This window comes from Stegostoma tigrinum, chromosome 22 (assembly GCF_030684315.1).
Source record: "Stegostoma tigrinum isolate sSteTig4 chromosome 22, sSteTig4.hap1, whole genome shotgun sequence".
NCBI lineage: Eukaryota > Metazoa > Chordata > Chondrichthyes > Orectolobiformes > Stegostomatidae > Stegostoma > Stegostoma tigrinum.
The window spans coordinates 35,103,975-35,122,963 of NC_081375.1; the positions used below are offsets into that span (position 1 = coordinate 35,103,975).

At 43.5% G+C, this 18,989-nt stretch overlaps 1 protein-coding gene and 1 non-coding gene across 5 annotated transcripts in view; one reads left to right on the plus strand and one right to left on the minus strand.

Moving 5' to 3' along the window:
- Window positions 1-14,883: 14,883 nt before the first annotated feature.
- Window positions 14,884-14,955, minus strand: trnaq-cug (transfer RNA glutamine (anticodon CUG)). The gene has a single exon. It is a non-coding gene; the product is annotated as a tRNA-Gln (tRNA).
- Window positions 14,956-16,034: 1,079 nt separating this feature from the next.
- cfap52 (cilia and flagella associated protein 52) overlaps window positions 16,035-18,989 on the plus strand; it is a 78,489-nt gene continuing 75,534 nt past the window's right edge. For 3 of the 4 annotated variants that reach the window (XR_007249841.2, XM_048554805.2, XM_048554808.2), the window contains exons 1-2: window positions 16,036-16,197; window positions 17,923-18,122. Coding sequence is in view for 3 of the 4 variants with exons in the window: in XM_048554805.2 (XP_048410762.1) it covers window positions 16,137-16,197; window positions 17,923-18,122 (261 nt within the window). In the remaining variant the exon portion in view is untranslated. Of the gene's footprint in view, window positions 16,198-17,922; window positions 18,123-18,989 lie in introns of all 4 variants that reach the window. The other variant, XM_048554807.2, reaches the window with a different exon arrangement.

An 18,989-nucleotide genomic window follows, 5' to 3' on the forward strand; every position in this document is an offset into this window, starting at 1 on the left:
AAATGTAAAAATAAATATGTTCTTACCTTTGCCAGAAAGGCTGCAATGCCTGTTTATCTCTTGACAGAGAACTGGCTGCATGTTTGCATGTCTGGTATGAAAGCTTTTTTTTTGCTAATTTTGTGTCTTCTGGGTTGGCTTTCAAGAATATCATGCATTTAAGAGACAATAGATTAGATCCAGACTTTCTAACTTCCAGTCTAAATTGTACTTTTCTCATAGCTTCCCTTTTTGAGGATTTTTAGTTTGGAAAGGTGATGGGCTGTCAGCCCAGAACATCCAAGTTTCCATCCTTGCATTTGTGACTATGTGCACATATACTCAGCTACAAAGATGTGACTTTGGCACAATGCTTGACATCTTGAAATGCACATTTCAGTCCCAGCAATCAGTCTGATTTGAGGTCCAATACTCAATGGCAAGCTTACTTGTCACTGACTGCTTAGGTCAGTATTCTATTGATAAACATACTGCTTTGTCAAAGCTCCATGAAGTTGATTCATCAAAGCCCAGGTTTCTACATTTGACTCGGGTAGTTTGGTGATTAACAAGCAAGTGATTTTATTTTCATTAGGTCTGCAAATTACTGTTTTAAATAATTATCCAAGAGATTTTTAATCTTATGATAGATGTACAGGTAGCATCACATGGCACAGATGGAGGCCATTCAGCCCATCATGCTTGCCCTGGAGAACTGCCTGCATATTTGCATGTCTGGTAAGAAAGCTCTTCTTGCTAGTTGTGATTTCTGGGTGAAGGCCACTGAAACCTTTATGAATAACATGTTGGAGCATCAATCATTGGTACCACAAAATTTGAGAGAGGCAGCACTTGTTTAAACATTGTTCACTTCTTTAATTGATACTGACAGGGCCTACACCTAAAAATATGTTTTCTATCATGTTCGAAGCAGTTTACTAATCAGAATTTTTGGTTTTTAAAAATAAAATTAATCCCTTCTGAGTGCCAGAGCAAAGACTGTATGCCAATCAGCTCCTGATTTGTAAGTATTCTGAAATAGGGATGAGGGGATTAATATTAGTATGGCTACAATTACAGTGCAAGTTTGCTTTAATATTGCTGTAGTTAGACTCAATTTCTCCCACATTGTAACAATTAACAGCCTTTTGTAACCATATGGCTCATTGCTATTAGAGCAATAGGTGAGGACAACTGGGAATCTAGAAAAGATGCTTGGGGTGCAATGGAAACTAGCAGACCTAAAGCTGAAGTTTGTGATAACAGCAGCCTGCATGAGGTCGGAAATCACCAGTGTGCAGAAACCAGTGAGAAGTTCATTGGGTACCTTTGTACTTAAAATATCTTGGCCTCAACCAAGCAGATAGAAATGTTATCTTTACCACACCAGTTGGTTGCGACAGGATTCTCAAAACTCAATCCCTGTTCCCACTTTGAGCGCCAATGTCAAGTGATGGGGGGTGAAGTACACTTACAAACATATTAGGGAAAACCCTTTCAGAACAAAAAATGCGAGGCCAATCTGAGGATTCAAACCAATGAATAAGTCCACGTGTGAAGGAACACGATGTGGTGCTAGTTTCATGATTCCTTGGGTTAGTAATGAGGTAGAATTATTCTCGGGGTATTAAATGTAGGACAGAACAGGAGAGGTCCATCTGCAGGGTGTAAGGATATCACCATAAAATGGGAGAAATCTGTTCCCATTCTAAAGGGATGGCAAACTAAACCAGTCATTACAAAGCAAGAAAGTGGGGAACTATGGATCACTCAGTTTTTTGATAGTGACTTAACTACAACCATTTATACACACAAATATACCAAGAAGCTGTAAACACTGTGCAGAGATAATGGGAACTGCAGATGCTGGAGATTCCAAGATAATAAAATGTGAGGCTGGATGAACACAGCAGGCCAAGCAGCATCTCAGGAGCACAAAAGCTGACGTTTCGGGCCTAGACCCTTCATCAGAGAGGGGGATGGGGGGAGGGAACTGGAATAAATAGGGAGAGAGGGGGAGGCGGACCGAAGATGGAGAGTAAAGAAGATAGGTGGAGAGGGTGTAGGTGGGGAGGTAGGGAGGGGATAGGTCAGTCCAGGGAAGACGGACAGGTCAAGGAGGTGGGATGAGGTTAGTAGGTAGCTGGGGGTGCGGCTTGGGGTGGGAGGAAGGGATGGGTGAGAGGAAGAACCGGTTAGGGAGGCAGAGACAGGTTGGACTGGTTTTGGGATGCAGTGGGTGGGGGGGAAGAGCTGGGCTGGTTGTGTGGTGCAGTGGGGGGAGGGGATGAACTGGGCTGGTTTAGGGATGCAGTGGGGGAAGGGGAGATTTTGAAACTGGTGAAGTCCACATTGATACCATATGGATGCAGGGTTCCCAGGCGGAATATGAGTTGCTGTTCCTGCAACCTTCGGGTGGCATCATTGTGGCAGTGCAGGAGGCCCATGATGGACATGTCATCAAGAGAATGGGAGGGGGAGTGGAAATGGTTTGCGACTGGGAGGTGCAGTTGTTTGTTGCGAACTGAGCGGAGGTCTCCGTGACTCCCTTGTTCGCTCCACACTGCCCTCCAACCCCACCACACCCGGCACCTTCCCCTGCAACCGCAGGAAATGCTACACTTGTCCCCGCACCTCCTCCCTCACCCCCATCCCAGGCCCCAAGATGACATTCCACATTAAGCAGAGGTTCACCTGCACATCTGCCAATGTGGTATACTGCATCCACTGTACCCGGTGCGGCTTCCTCTACATTGGGGAAACCAAGCGGAGGCTTGGGGACCGCTTTGCAGAACACCTCCGCTCAGTTCGCAACAAACAACTGCACCTCCCAGTCGCAAACCATTTCCACTCCCCCTCCCATTCTCTTGATGACATGTCCATCATGGGCCTCCTGCACTGCCACAATGATGCCACCCGAAGGTTGCAGGAACAGCAACTCATATTCCGCCTGGGAACCCTGCAGCCATATGGTATCAATGTGGACTTCACCAGTTTCAAAATCTCCCCTTCCCCCACTGCATCCCTAAACCAGCCCAGTTCATCCCCTCCCCCCACTGCACCACACAACCAGCCCAGCTCTTCCCCCCCACCCACTGCATCCCAAAACCAGTCCAACCTGTCTCTGCCTCCCTAACCGGTTCTTCCTCTCACCCATCCCTTCCTCCCACCCCAAGCCGCACCCCCAGCTACCTACTAACCTCATCCCACCTCCTTGACCTGTCCGTCTTCCCTGGACTGACCTATCCCCTCCCTACCTCCCCACCTACACCCTCTCCACCTATCTTCTTTACTCTCCATCTTCGGTCCGCCTCCCCCTCTCTCCCTATTTATTCCAGTTCCCTCCCCCCATCCCCCTCTCTGATGAAGGGTCTAGGCCCGAAACGTCAGCTTTTGTGCTCCTGAGATGCTGCTTGGCCTGCTGTGTTCATCCAGCCTCACATTTTATTATCTTGTAAACACTGTGCACTTTGCTAAAGAAAAGGCATTAGGTACTATAGCAATAATCCTATACTTGGAAGGAGCAGGGAGCATTCAGTTGGAGGACTTTCAGAGAGAATTTGACATGAAGATGGACATTACCAAACTGTGGGCACAATTAGACCCAAAATGCTTGTGTTTGTTTGAGTATATTTCTTTCACCTTTGTAAGTGGCTGGTAGGCTGACAGACTGAAATGTTGTAATTCAGCGCATGACTCAGCAGTGAAAGCAGTACCGCAGGATATAACAATAATTAGTTCCTAGCTCTTTACAATTATAACAATATAACATCCCACTTTCTTTAAAAAAATAAATAATCCCTTTTTAGTAATACTACTGTTCTGATCGTGCATTTCTTTATCTTCACTAAAGAAGGTTGACAATTGAAGTTTCTAAATAATCTGAACACCAGAAGAGTCTTTTATAGCTTGCATTCTTTTCTCAAAAATATAAATGTTCATTGCATCGCTGTGATGGTGGGATGCTGTGACTTCATCCTAGGGATCTGGCATTGATCGGCATCTGTGATGAGCTGGCATGTTGCACAAGCAATGCTGTTGCTCGTCATGCCACGGAGTCGTGATTGGTGTTGCTAATTTTGTGTCACTTGTTGATGTTGATATTATCTCACTGCTTCGTGATGTTCTGGTTTTCTTAATCATCCTTTCTACTCTTAGAGCTGAGGTGTAGATGGAACGAAACTCTGCTCCTTCTCATTTGCTAACTGGTTTGGTCTCAATGTTTTATGACCTTTGTTAACAACTGTTGCTGGGTTCCACATTTTCATGTTTGAATTTTGTCTATGTAACGTTTATCTTTCAACAGAACAGTGTTAGACTTAGCATGTTTCTTAAAGTGTTGACCTCTTTATATCTATGCCTCAGTAAGTTAGAACACAGAACAGTACAGCACAGTACAGGCCCTCAAGCCCACAATGTTGTGCTGAACTTTTACCCAAAACCTAAGGTCAATCTCGCCTCCACTGCCACCTTATACTATCCTCCATATGCCTATCTAATAGCTGCTGAAATGCCCCTAATGGGGCCGACTCCACTTCCCTCTCTGGTAATGCATTCCACACCCCTACCATTCTGAGTAAAGAACCTACCTCTGACGTCTCCCTGATATCTTCCTCCTTTCACTTTAAAACTATGCCTCCAGTAAAAGCTACTTCCACCCTAGGAAAAAGTCTCTGGCTGTCTGCTCCATCTATACCTCTGATCATCTTGTACACCTCTATCGAGTCACCTCTCATCCTTTATCGTCTAAAGACAAAAGCCCTAGATGTATTACGTTCTCCAAATGATTTAGAGGACAGTATCTTTCTTGGGAGAGTTACCTTACACTTCCTTCCATTGAACAACTCTGAAGGCTATTAGCTTTAAGAAGTGTTAATAAGAATGACAATCAGTCCACATTTGGGTCTTCCTTTATATCTTGGCATTTCAAAAGGGTTCTCTGATTGTGTGGACATGTTGTTCTACAAACCTGTGTCCGTTTGGGAAATGTGGTGGTGATATTGAATCCATACTATTTGGCAAGTTCATATAACTGGTGACAAATGGCTTTCACTGTCACATATTACCCTTTTGACAATCCTTTGCCTGATGAACTTGTACTGCTGAGTTGGTGGTTGCTGGTCTCAAATATTTAATCTTACAAATAAAAGGGGATGTTGTGTAGTAGTCTGCAACCATGAGATACAATTCTTAGTTATGCATGAATAAATCAACTTAGTACAGCATGGTCTTGGTGGTTACAAGAGTAGCTGTCACCTATTTTCAGTGTACGTTAAATGTCGACACCATTCTTTCAATAGCTTTGTAGAATCTTCCCCAGTGAACTGGTCTGAATTTTCACGTCTCTGTCCTCTAAGTTTTTTTTATGGAGAAATTCTTGTATCACTTTGGACTTGGCTATTCTGAAACTGAATATGTAACACATCTCCAAATAAAATGTCATCTCTGCAATATTGCTAGTGCTCTTTCTGCAACTTGTTAGCTCACCCTGGGATCGTTTGCTGATGGATCATCTGTAACTCCTCCATCTTTACTGGTCTCATCTCTAATTTGACTCAGTTTTGATGGTGTTTCATTCACCAAGTGAAGGATCTTTGCATATGAAATCTTTTATCTCATTTTTCTTTCCTGTGGCAATAATCACAAAAGGCTATCAGCTCAAACTACTTTTCCTCTTAGCTTGTCATTAAGAGTGAAATCATAACTCTGAAACTTCGAGAAATTCCTGCTGCAGTCTTGTTGGTGTTGAACACAGATTTTTCTTGTGTGTCTATTCTATAATTAAATTTTTCTTGTTGAGATATGAATAAAATTTCTCGTATCAATACAAGGCGGCCAAAAGTTCTTTTTCTATATTGGTATATCTGGTGTCAGATAGTGTCAGAGCTTTTGCTGCAAATGCAGTCGACTTTCCATTTTGTATCAGGACTATTCCCAGGACTCAGCTTGATTTTATCGGTTGTGTATACTGTACAAGCAACACTCAGCAAAAAGATAGTTAGGTATCCAAACAGGCAATGGCTTTATTCTAGCAGTATGCATACAAGGATAATGCTCAAAACAGACTGTTCAATTCATGGAAGTTTCTTTACGATATTATAGATTTTTTTTACATTCTTATGAATAATCACAAATAGAAATTTGTATGTTATTCTGCTTATTATTACTCGGGAATTTGTTACATGACCAACAACAGTATGATTCTAGTATTGATGTCTCAGTAGAAACCTGGAGGAGTCCCCATTTGGGATAAACACTTTTCATTGTGAGGCTAATCAAGCTCTTGTTGTGACCATGACCAGAGAGGGCATCCCTTAAAAATGCGAGCAGATTCCTATTTACAGCAGTGATCTATCTCTAATGTTAAAAAGTTTTTAAACTTTACACATATTCTTGTGATTATGTAACTTTGTGTAGTCAAATAGCTCAGTCTCCTCTCTACCTGTGCTGTTCTGAATTAAGATTACATTAAATATATTTTATTTCAACACTGAAATTATTTCAGCCAAGCGTCACCCTGTACCAACCTCCCAGCTTGCTTATACACCTGTACGTGCTTCTATATTCTGTCATGTTGTGCATTGTCCCTTTCAAGCTTTCCTCTTAATTCTGTTGGTACTTTACATGGGAGATGAATCACTGGTTTCATTGCTGGGTCAATATAATGTGGTACTCAAAATCTTCAAAGCCTCCAAACAGCTCATCAAAACACTGTCAACATAACTGTATCAGATCTTTCTTGCCTCTGATCAGAGGGTGTTTTTTGGTAGGTGTACTACCTTCAATGTCTGTGATGCCTCCTTCCTGTCATGGATTAATAACATCAGACACAGCTCTTCATAACTGCTTGCTTCTGGAAGAACAGGACCATTCGATTCAGAGGGGTCGAACATAACATTTTAACATCTTCTCCTTTTCAGAACCCCTCTCATTGGAGTTGTAAACAGGAAAATCTCTATAAGTGTGACCCTGCTCGGTTCTAGGTCATCCTTTCTCAGGTAATCATTAACTTTCAGGTTTTTAGGAAAGATCTTCTGCTATAATCCGAATAGGGTTAGGGCTAGCATCCTATCTGTAATGCAGTATCAAGATTCAGATTTATGGCTGAGAGCTTATTTCCCACCCTCTTCCTGATCTGTATGGTTGTGCAAAATTCTTTTCCCTGGGAACTGTTATATCCAGATATTAGAAGACAAGAACATAAGAGCAAGAGTAAGCAATTCAGCCCTTCAAGCCTGCTCCGCGATTTAATACAATCATGACTGATCTCATCTTGGCCTCAACTCCACTTTCCGTAACCCTTCAACCCATCATTAATCAAAAATCTGTCTCCTCCTTCAACTTTATTCAGTATTCATTTGCTGCAATTTTCTGATTCCTTTACCTGTTGTGTTCTCAAACTCATTCCTTTAATTCTCGGTCACCTTGTTGCTGACTCAGATGATTTGTTTCCCATTTTTTCAGTTTGTTTTCCACAGCTTTTCCCAGCGATTGGGTGTTCTACAAGCTCTGGTTTGATCTAATATACTGACTATTTAATTTTGTCTCTGAATATACTTGGTCATTCACAGCCCTTGCAAATCTTTCTGTCCATCTGATGTGCATTTGTTTTTATTGCTTTTTCACCGCTTTAACCTGCTCTTTTTTGAGTCAACTGAAAACTAATCATGTGGGCAAAACTATAAGAAATAAGACTGGAATAGGCAATTTGGCCAACGATATTACTCTGCAATTGAAAGCATTATTGCTGATCTAACATTCCTCATATACACTTCCTGCACTTTCCCTGTAACCTTTTATTCCCCTTCTGATCAAGAATCTATCTACCTCAACCTTAAATATGCTGAAGGATTCTGTCCCCTAAGCTCTCGGTGGCAAGAGGTTCCAAAGACACACAACCATCTGAGAGAAGGAATTCCTCCTCATCTCACTGTATAAATCTGAGTCTATGCCCTCTGGTCCTGGACTCTCCCAGGAAGGAAAACATCTTCTCAGCATTTACCCTGTCAAGTCATTTAAGAATGCTACATGTTTCAATGAGATCACCTCCCATTCTTTGTGAAACTCCAATGAGTAGAGTTCCACTCTGTTTAACCTTTGCCTACAACACAACCCTTTATCCGAGGGATTATTCTAGTGAACTTTCTCTGAACTGCCTTGAATGAAATCACATCTTTCCTTAAATAAGCGATCAAAAATGCTCTCAGTGCTCCAGATGTGGTCTCACTATCACCTTTTACAGTCCATTCATGTTGCAGCTTTATGCAGTTTTTCTCCATTTAAATTGTGTTTTGTTCTTTCGTTCTCCCTTCCAAAATGAACAACATCACGTTCTCCCACATTATACTCCATATGCCAGCTTTTTGCCCATTTACTTAACTAGTCAATAACTTCCTGTAAACTGTTGGTATCACTCTCACACGTGCCTTTCCATCTATTTTTGTAACATCTGCATATTTGACTATAGTACATGCGCTTCCTTCCTCTAAGTCATTAATATGCATTGTAAACAACTGTGATCCCAGCACTGATCCTTGTGGAACCCCACTGGCCACAGATCTCCAAGATCTGTGAAAGAGCCCCTTATCCCCACTTACTGTTTCCTGCCCATCAGCCAATTCTCTATCTATGTCAATATACTACCTCAAATACCATGGGCTCTTACCTTATGACTGAACCTTTTGTGGGGTACTTTGTCGAATGCCTTCTGGAAGTCCAAACACAACAGATCTTCTGGTTCCTCCCATCTTTTCTGATTACAACTTCCTCAAAAACTAATAAATTGGGGGTGGTTATGGCCTAGTGGAATTATCGCTCAGACAATTAATCCAGAAACCCAACTAATGTTTTGGGGAGCTAGGATTGAATCCCACTGGGCAGATGGCATAATTTGAATTCAATAAAAATAATCTGGAATTAAGAATCTACTGGTGACTATTATACCATTGTTGATTATCAGAAAAACCCATCTACCTCACTAATATCCATCGGGGAAGGAAATCGGCCACCCTCAACTGATCTGGCCTACATGTGACCCCAGACCCACAGCAATGTTGTTGACAGTCAACTGCCTTTTGAAATGATCTAGCAAGCCATGAGTTGTAGCAATATCTATGAAGACCCAACAAAGATATGAAAGTGGATGGATGACCTGGCATTGAACTAGGCAATGAAAGACACAATGGGTAAAACACCCCTATTGACTCTGCAAAGTCCTTCTTGCTAACATCTGGGGGCTAATAGCAAAATTGAAAGTGCTATCGCACAAACTAGTCAAGCAACAGCCTGACATAGACATACTGACAGAATCGAAGCTTACAGATAATGTCCCAAACACCACAATCACTATCCCTGTATATTTCCCAAACCATCAGCAGGACAGACACAAGAGACGTGCAAGCACAATGGTTTACAGTCAGGAGGGAGTTGCTCTGGGAGCCCTCAATACTGACTCTGAACACCATGAAGTCTCTTGACTTAACGTTAAACATAAGCAAGGAAACTTCCTGCTGATTGCCACACAGCCTCCTCCCTTGGCTTATAATGAGTACTCCTCCATGCTGAGCAACACCTAGGAAGCACTGAGGGTAACATGGGGAAAAAATGTACTCTGGGTGGGAGATTTCAATGTCTACCACTAACAGTGGCTCGGCAGCAGCACTACTGATTAAGCTGGTTGGCTTGTAAAGGACAGAGCTGCTAGACTGGGTCTGCAGCAGGTGGTGAGAGAACCAGCAAGAAGGAAAAACATACTTGACCTCATCCTTATCAATTTGCTGGCTGTAGGTGCATCTGTCCAAGACAGTGCCAGTGAGACAGATCACTGCTCAGTCCTTGTGGAGACAAAGTCCTGCCTTCACATTGAGGTTGCCCCCATCATGTTGTGTGGCACTATCACTTTGCTAAATGAGACAGACATTGAACACATCTAGCAACCCAAGACTGGACATCCATGAGGCACTGTGGATCATCAACAGTGGCAGAATTATGTTCCAGTACAATTTGTAACTTCATGGCCCAGCATATCGCCTGCTCTACCTTTACCATCAAGTCAGGGAGCAATGCTGGTTCTATGGAGAGTGCAGGAGAGCGTGCCACGAGCAGCATCTGTCTTAACTAAAAATGAGGTTTCAACCTTGTGCAGCAATCAAACAGGGCTACTTGCCAAACAGCTTGAACAGCAAGTGAAACACAGAGATGAGATCTAAGCTCTGCAGTCCTACTGCATCCAGTCATGAATAGTGATAGATAATTAAATGGTTCACTGGAGGAGGAGGCTCCACAAACATGCCTTTCCTTAATGAGGGGTGGGGGGGGGACAATACTTCAATGCAAAAGACAAGGCTGAAGCATTTGTAGTAATCTTCAGCGTGAAGTGCCCCAAATGGATGATCCATCTTGAACTCCTCCAGTTGTCCTTGGCAACACAGACAGCCAGTCTTCAGCCAATTTGATTCATTCAACGTGATGTCAAGAAACAGTTGGAGGCAATGAATACTTCAATGACTATAGGCCCTGAGAGCATTCTGGCAATGGTACTGAAGATGTATGTACCAGAACTTGCCTCTCCCGAGCCAAGCTCTTCCAGTATAGTTACAACACGGATATCTATCCAATAGTTTGGATAATTGTCTAGGGTATATCCTGTACATAGGTAGCAGGTAAAATTCATCCCAGCCAATTTCTACTCCATCAGTCTACTCTTGACCATAAGTAAAGTGGTGGAAGGTGTCATCAACAGTGTTATCAAGCAGCACCTGGTCAGAAATAGCCTGCTCAGTGGTGCCCAGTTTGGGTACTGCCTGGGCCACCCAGCTCCTGACCTCATTACAGTCTTGGTTCAAACATGGACAAATCAGCTGAATTCCAGAGGTGAGGTGAGAGTGATAGCCCTCGACATCCAGGACATATTTGACAAAGAGTGGCATCAAGAATCCCTATCAAAATTAGAATGATTGAGTACTGGGGGCAAACTCTTCACTAGTTAGAGTCATAACGAGCACATAGAAAGATGGTTGTGGTTACTGGAGTTCAGCCATTTCAGCTCCAAGACATCTCTGCAGGAGTTCCTCAGGGTAGTGTCCTAGGTCCAACCATCTTCAGCTGCTTCATCAATGACCTTCTCTCCATCATAAGGTCAGAGGTGGGGATGTTCACCAATGATTGCACAATGTTCAGCGCCATTCATGACTCCTCAGATACCGAAGCAGTCCATGTTCAAATGTTACAATATCTGGACAACATTCAGGCTTGAACTGACAAGGGGAAGTAACATTTGCACCACATAAATGCCAGGTACGGTGCCATCTCCAACAAATGCAATCTAACCAGTTGACATTCAGTGGCATTACCATCACTGAATCCCGCACTATCAACATCCTGGGGGATACTATTGACCAAAAACTCAAATGGACTTGCCAAATAAAAACAGTAGCTAGGAGAGCAGGTCAGAGGGTTTGAATACTGTGGTGAGGAACTCATCTCCTGTCTCCCCAATGCTTGTTCACCATCTACAAGTCACAGGTCAGGAGTGAGATACTCTCCATTTGTCTGGATGAATGCAGCTCCGGTAACATTATGATGCTTGACACCATCCAGGACAAAGCAGCTCATTTGATTAGAGATAGTAGGAGTCTGAGATAACAAGGTGTGGAGCTGGAGGAACACAGCAGACCAGACAGCATCAGAGGGGCAGGAAAGCTGATATTTCAGGTCTGGACCCTGCTTCAAAAATGGGGGAGGATATGGGGGCTGTGAAATAAATAGAGAGAGGCAGGGGCAGTGATAGATGGTAGACAGTAGAGCAAATGGGGGGGACAGAAGATGGACAGGTCAAGGAGGCAGGGGTGAGAGGGAGGGTCGGTCATGGGATGAGGTCAGGAGTGGGGAGATTTTCAAGCAAGTAAAGTCCACATTGAGACCATTGGGTTGTGGGCTTCCAAGGCAGAATATAAGGTGCTGTTCTTCCAGTTTCTGGGTGGCATCATTTTGGCACTGGAGCAGGCCCAGTGTGGACATGTCATCCAGGAAGTGGGGGATGGGGGTTGAAGTGGTGTTGTCATTTGTCGCAAACTGAACATAGGTGTTCTACGAAGCAGTCTCCGGGCTTCCACTTGGTCTCCCCGATGTAGAGGGGGCCACTTTGGGAACAGTGGATACAATGGACCACATTAGAGCATGTGCAGGTGAACATCTGCTTAATGTGGATGGTTTTCTTGGGGCCTGGGATAGAGATCGGGGGAAGGTGTGGGGCAGGTGTAGATCCTTCTGCGTTTGCAGGAAACGTGCTGGGGTGGTGGGGCTAGTGGGGAGTGTGGAGTGGATGAGGAAATTGCCAAGAGAGCAGTCCGCCTAGAAGGCAGATAAGGGTGGGGAGGGAAATATATCATTTGTACTGGGGTCAGATCACAGGTGGCAGAAGTGGCGGAAAATGATGTATTGAATCCAGAGGTTAATGGGGTGATTTGTGAGGACAAGGGGAATTCTGTCTTTGTTTTTATTACAGGGAGGGGGTGTGAGGGATGAGGTGCAGGAAATGCAAGAGATGCGGTTGAGACATTTTCGACAACTTGGAGGGGTGAATTGCAGTCCTTGAAAAACGAGGATATCTGGGAGTGGATTGCCTCATCTTGGCAGCAGATGCGGCCAAGGCAGAGGAATTGGAAATAGGGGATCGCATTCTTGAAGGAAGGTGGGTAAGAGGAGGTGTAGTCTAGGTAGCTGTGCAAGTCGCTGGGCTTGAAATAGATATCAGTTTCAAGGTGGTTACCACACATGTAGACAGAAACGTCCAGGAAGGAGAGATAGGTATTGGAGATGGTCCAGGTGAACTTGAGGTTGGGGTGGAAGGTGTTAGTAAAGTCGATGAACATTTGATTCACACAAGCACCTATTCCCTCCACACCAACTCACAGTAGTAGCAGTTATGCTATCTACAAGATGCACAGGAAAAATTCACAAAAGATCTTTAGACAAGACCATCCAAACCCATGACCACTTCCATCTTGAAGGACATGGACAGCAGATACATGGGAACACTATCTCCTGCAGGTTTCCCTCCAAGTCACTCACTGTCCTGACTTGGAAACGTATCACATTCCTTCACAGTTGCTGTGTCAAAATCCTGGAATTCCCTCTCTGATGGCATTGTGGGCCTATCTACAGCATGTGACCCGCAATAGTTCAAAAAGGCAGCTCACCACCACCTTGTCAAGTGCAGCTAGAGACTGGCAATAAATGCTGACGAGCCAGCAAGGCCCATGTCTCACGAATTAATTTCAAAATTGAGTCGGACACTATTTTCCTTTCACAAAGTCGTGCTGTCTCCACTGAATGAGATAACAAGGTGTAGAGCTGGATGAATACAGCAGGCCAAGCAGCATCAGAGGAGCCAGAAGGCTGATGTTTCAGGCCTGGAAGGGTCTAGGCCCGAAACATCAGCCTTCCTGCTCCTCTGATGCTGCTTGGCCTGCAGTGTTCATCCAGCTCTACACCTTGTTATCTCATTCTCCAGCATCTGCAGTTCCTACTATCTACTGAATTAGATTGCGATTTTCCAGTAGTTGGTATTTTCATCTTCCTACATGTGACTTCACAGTGTCTAGTTGTGTGAGTGGCTTACGGTACTGATTTATCCTTTCTAATTTTTTAAAAAAAACTATTTAAATAAATCTGTTCAGACATGTTATGGCACACCTCTGGAGCAGCTGAGACTTAAACCCAGGTCTCTGCCAATGAACTTCTGTTTCGTGCTTGACAGTGAGGAAAACTCAAAAGAGTAGATCTAGTCACTTTCATGCGTGTCCTTCAATTATAAATTCCTGGCTGTATTTCTTTTAATCTTGCCTTCTCATATCAAAACAAAGTTCCTCTGAAACTTTTAATATTTCAGTACAGTTCTTAGAAAGTATTTTTAAACCAGGTTGGCCTTAAAACTCGAGGATGGAAAAACCTTCAATAAGCTCATTTTCAGGTGTTTTAAATCAAACTGCCGTGGGTAAAGAATGTTAAATACGTGAAGGGGGAGCCATTACTTTCGATTGTTTTCCGTTTGCATTGGCTTTTGACAAATTTCATATTCCTGTTTACACGCATGAAATTTAAGGGACCCCTGAATTTTAACGTCACCTCCGTAATTTCGAATGCACTTTGATCATAATTTTCCGATTAAATTAGAAACGAAAGGTACACCCACTTTTGCCAAACAGCATTTATCCTAAATTTATATAAATAGTGGCATCGTGAACTGTGGTTATATTCGCGCTGACATTAATGATGTTAATCTGTCATTTGCGGTCCTCTGTTTTCTTCTTTATTTCTTGCAAATTGCAGCATTATATTTTTACTTTTCGATGGGAGCTGGTATCTATTAACAAAAATGTAAACAAAAACAGAAGTTGCTGGAAAAGCTCAGGGCGTCTAACACCAGCTGTGCAGGGGAAAAAAAATCAGTTAACCTTTCGGGTTCGGTGACCCTTCCTCAAAATGAAAATGTAACAAGTGGACGAAACCTTGTGATTATTGCTACCATCGTATAAATTGCTCCGGTAGATTAATTACATCAAGCTCTGAGTTGTGCGGCGTGCTGCACAAGGCTCCAATTTAATTATTTAGTTCATACAATAAATGAAACTAAATTCTCGTGTCTATTTTTACGTGTTACAATGTGTACAGTCCATCTGGAAACTGCTGGAATCATATAGTTCCCTTTTAATGCACTTGCGTAGTACGTAGTGCTTCAAATGTATTACAATGATATTCGGCTGAACCGTGTATCTAATTCTAAATGAATTCCGTAGTTTAGTTGCAGAAGCTACTACCGACATACAAGGTAACAATTTACTCTGTTTCTACATCTAAGAAAGTGGTGGTTACGTAAAAGATGAAAAGGAAGATAAACATGAAAGGTTCCACCGAGATTTGAACTCGGATCGCTGGATTCAGAGTCCAGAGTGCTAACCATTACACCATGGAACCCTCATTAGCTGGCCCCTGAATAAGCAGTTTTACTCTTTGTTTACGACAGTTGTTTGTGAGTAGATTAAAATGTAATTTTTTATTGTACTTTTACAAATTAGGTGCACCACAGAGTGCAAACATTGTAAACTGAAATCAAAATTCACCGTGTACACCCGCTAAGACTTCAGTGTGTGTTAAAATGCCAACTTTAATGCCAAGCAATCAAGCCCTTCACGAGACGTGAATTATACAAATTGCTTCGGCATGCTTCCACTTCGAGAAATTTGTGAAAAAAAGGAATATTTGCAGAGCACCCATAGGTTCTTAAATGGCTGTACTGTAAATTATGTTTTCCCGCTTTGATGATAATCCTAAAATTAATACCAACACAGTAAAGTATTCAGCTATATTAAAATAGTTTCACATCACTTCACAATCCTTTGTTAAAAGCACAATTGTTATATAACCTTCAGGTTGTTCTACCAGGAGAAAAGAATAGCCTATTTATTGAACACTTGTTATAAACTGGAAATAAATTTTGAAGGTTCATGTAGTCCATCAAACATTGCCCTCGGTTCCACTTCCAGCCCGAACACCCCTCAGCACCCATGTCACTGCCGGCACCACTCCTCCTCCGTGCGCATGTCATGCTCGGCACCTTCGTTCCTTGGTGCGCATGTCACTGCCGGCACCACTCCTCCTCCGTGCGCCTGTCATGCTCGGCACCTTCGTTCCTTGGTGCGCATGTCACTGCCGGCACCGCTCCCCCTCCGTGCGCATGTCATGCTCGGCACCTCCGTTCCTTGGTGCGCATGTCACTGCCGGCACCGCTCCCCCTCCGTGCGCATGTCATGCTCGGCACCTTCGTTCCTTGGTGCGCATGTCACTGCCGGCACCGCTCCTCCTCCGTGCGCATGTCATGCTCGGCACCTTCGTTCCTTGGTGCGCATGTCACTGCCGGCACCGCTCCTCCTCCGTGCGCATGTCATGCTCGGCACCTTCGTTCCTTGGTGCGCATGTCACTGCCGGCACCGCTCCTTCTCCGTGCGCATGTCATGCTCGGCACCTTCGTTCCTTGGTGCGCATGTCACTGCCGGCACCACTGCTCCTCTGCGCATGTCATTGCCGGTCTCCTAGCGACGGTTTGTACACTGTGCAGTTGCTGGTCCCATTGAAGATTCGCCTCTAAACAATAAGTCATGGCCAAGGAAACTGAGGACTTCTCGCAACTCGAACTGGAATCCATCATTGGTTTTAACGGTGGGAGGCAGCAGCTGAGGTCGCACGGTGTCTGTTCTCTGGTTGTTGTGGTCACACTCTGGCGTCTGTTTCTCCCGAAACTGCGTCCTTGCTCTGACTGAGGACACGCACGATGTCCATAGTGGGGCTCCTGTGTAGATTAGATTAGATTAGATTCCCTACAGTGTGGAAACAGGCCCTTTGGCCCAACAAGTTCACACTGCTCCTTGAAGCATCCCACCCAGACCCATCCCCCTATAACCCACACACCCCAGAACACTGCGGGCAATTTTAGCATGGCCGATTCACCAACCTGCGGGAGGAAACCGGAGCAACCAGAGGAAACCCACGCAGACACGGGGAGAATGTGCAAACTCCACACAGACAGTCGCCCGAGGCTGGAATCGAACCCGGGTCCCTCGTACTGTGAGGCTAGCCACCGTGCCGCCCCCACTCGCTTACAAGGGAGCCAGCCCGACTGCTCCAGGGCTTTTAAAACTTAATTGCATTCTGAGACCATTGCACTGGATTTGCACAGAAAGTCTTACCAAGACCTTGCTGCTCATGCCCTGATTCTGCCTAAGTCGGCATTCCCTCTTTCCACTGTCCTCGCTGACCTACATTGTCACCCAATCAAGAAATGCTTCGATTTTAAAGGTCTCGGTGCTGTTTTGAAATCCCTCACTGGCTTTCCCCATATCTCCGTAATCTCCTTCAATACGTCAACTCTGCGCGATCTGTGCGCTCCTCCAAATGACCTGTTGAGCATTGCTAAATTTTATTTTCACTGTTAGCTGCTGCACTTTAAATTACCAAGCCTTGAACTCTAGAATTAATTCCCCGAAGTTCTCGGCCTCTCTAGCTCTTTTCCCTTCTTTAAAGTGTACCTTAAACTCACAAAGAAATAGCAAGAACTGCCGATGCTGGAGTCAGAGATAACACAGTGTAGAGCTGGAGAAACACAGCAGGCCAGGCAGCATCAGAGGAGCAGGAAAGCTGACGTTTCAGGTCGGGAGCCTTCTTCAGAAATCAGAAATGATCCTGCGGAGGAGGAGCGGTACCTGCCCCTCTGATGCTGGCAGGCCTGCTGTGTTCTTCCAGCTCCACACTATTATCTTTATCTTAAACTCGCAAGTTTGATAAGATGTGGAGGTGTCGGTGTTCAACTAGGGTGCGCAGTCAGAAGTCTAACTTTGATCAAGTTTTTGGTCGCCTCTCAAATGCCTCCTTATGTGCCGCGATGTCAAAATGTGTTCGATAATACTCGCACAAAGTGCCTTAAAATTTAAATATAATTCTTTTTTGTCTCTTTTCCCATCACTTCAGATCTTTAATTGAGCACTTCTGCAAAACTTAAAAGTTCATAATAGTTAAACTTATTAAGAAATATCTATGCCCAGCATTTTTAAGGATATAATGTTCTGGAGTAGGACGATTCAACAGAAATGGCAATCCAACCGTATATATTTTCAACTAAAAGCAAAGCAGTGTGGACGCTTGAAATCTGAAATAAAAGCAGCAAGTGCTGGAGAAACAGTGTCTGTTGCGACGGAGACAGAGTTAATATTTTGAGTCAACAGGATTTGTCATCAGAGCGGCACTCACTATAGACTGAAGTGGTTAGGACAATCCACAACAGATTAAACATTTTGAGAGCACAGCATAATGTAACACATAGCGTCCTTTAAAAATATGAACATTGTTTAATTCTGGTTCAGTTTAAATTAGATTGCATTTTTTTTACAGGGAAAGTACCTTCTGGCTTAACTGTACATCCTGATTGTGAAAATATAATTTATCCTCTGGGATGTACAGCTGTTGTACAAAATCTGAAGACTAGCCAACAGGCTTTCCTGGAAAGCCATACCAACAACATCTCCTTTCTTGCCGTTAGTAGGAGTGGAAGATATATTGCAACAGGACAGGTCACTTATATGGGTTTTAAGGTAAGAAGAGTGATTTGTTTTACAGACTTTTGCCCTGAGCAAATTTAATTCTGCAGAGCATGTGGAATTTAGAATATCAATAACTTGAAATTAACCTTTTTTTCTCCTTACTAAACACATTTGCAAAAATGAAGTAGTTGAAGCGTGTGCAGGGTAAAAACAGAAGATTTTGTATATAAAGGTTACCTCATCTGTTGAGACCCAGAATGCAAAGTAAATTATCCTCTTATTCAAACATTTAGATTAACCATCTAGACTTGTAGATATTCATGGAAGGAGAAAAAAGGAATACACAACAATTTAATTGACGGTAGCCTAATTATGGCCATTCATGTACACATTTTGGCTGCTGCTCTGGACATGAGTACATCTGTTTTATCTCCTTTCTTTCTCTCTTTGGCTCCTCTTCTACCTTCTTATTCTCCATTTCCTAATCCCCACCCCCCACCCCCTTATTGCAATCCCTAAATGAGCCTATTGTCCTCTGTCTTCCTGATGTCACCCCAAACTTCAGTCACTCTTGGGTAAGACCAAAGCTGAATTATATATTACTTATGGCATTCCTTAAAGACCACCAAAGCACCCATTGTTTGCAGCTTATGACTAAGGGTCATTGTTACCTATACTTTTATCTGGTATACACAAGTGTCAAAATTTAATAACTTCCTTTCCGCACCCACTCACTTTCACCTCAATCATCATAGTGGCCTTGGGCTTGATCCACAGACTTTACCCTTGCCATCCTCAGTCTTATTGTGGTTGATCTCACTGATATCATATTTTTGACAAAATCCTGTTTTACACCATCTGCCCTGGCCAAACTACCAGGGTGGCAGTGTGCTTCATGTGATCAAATCCCATCATGGT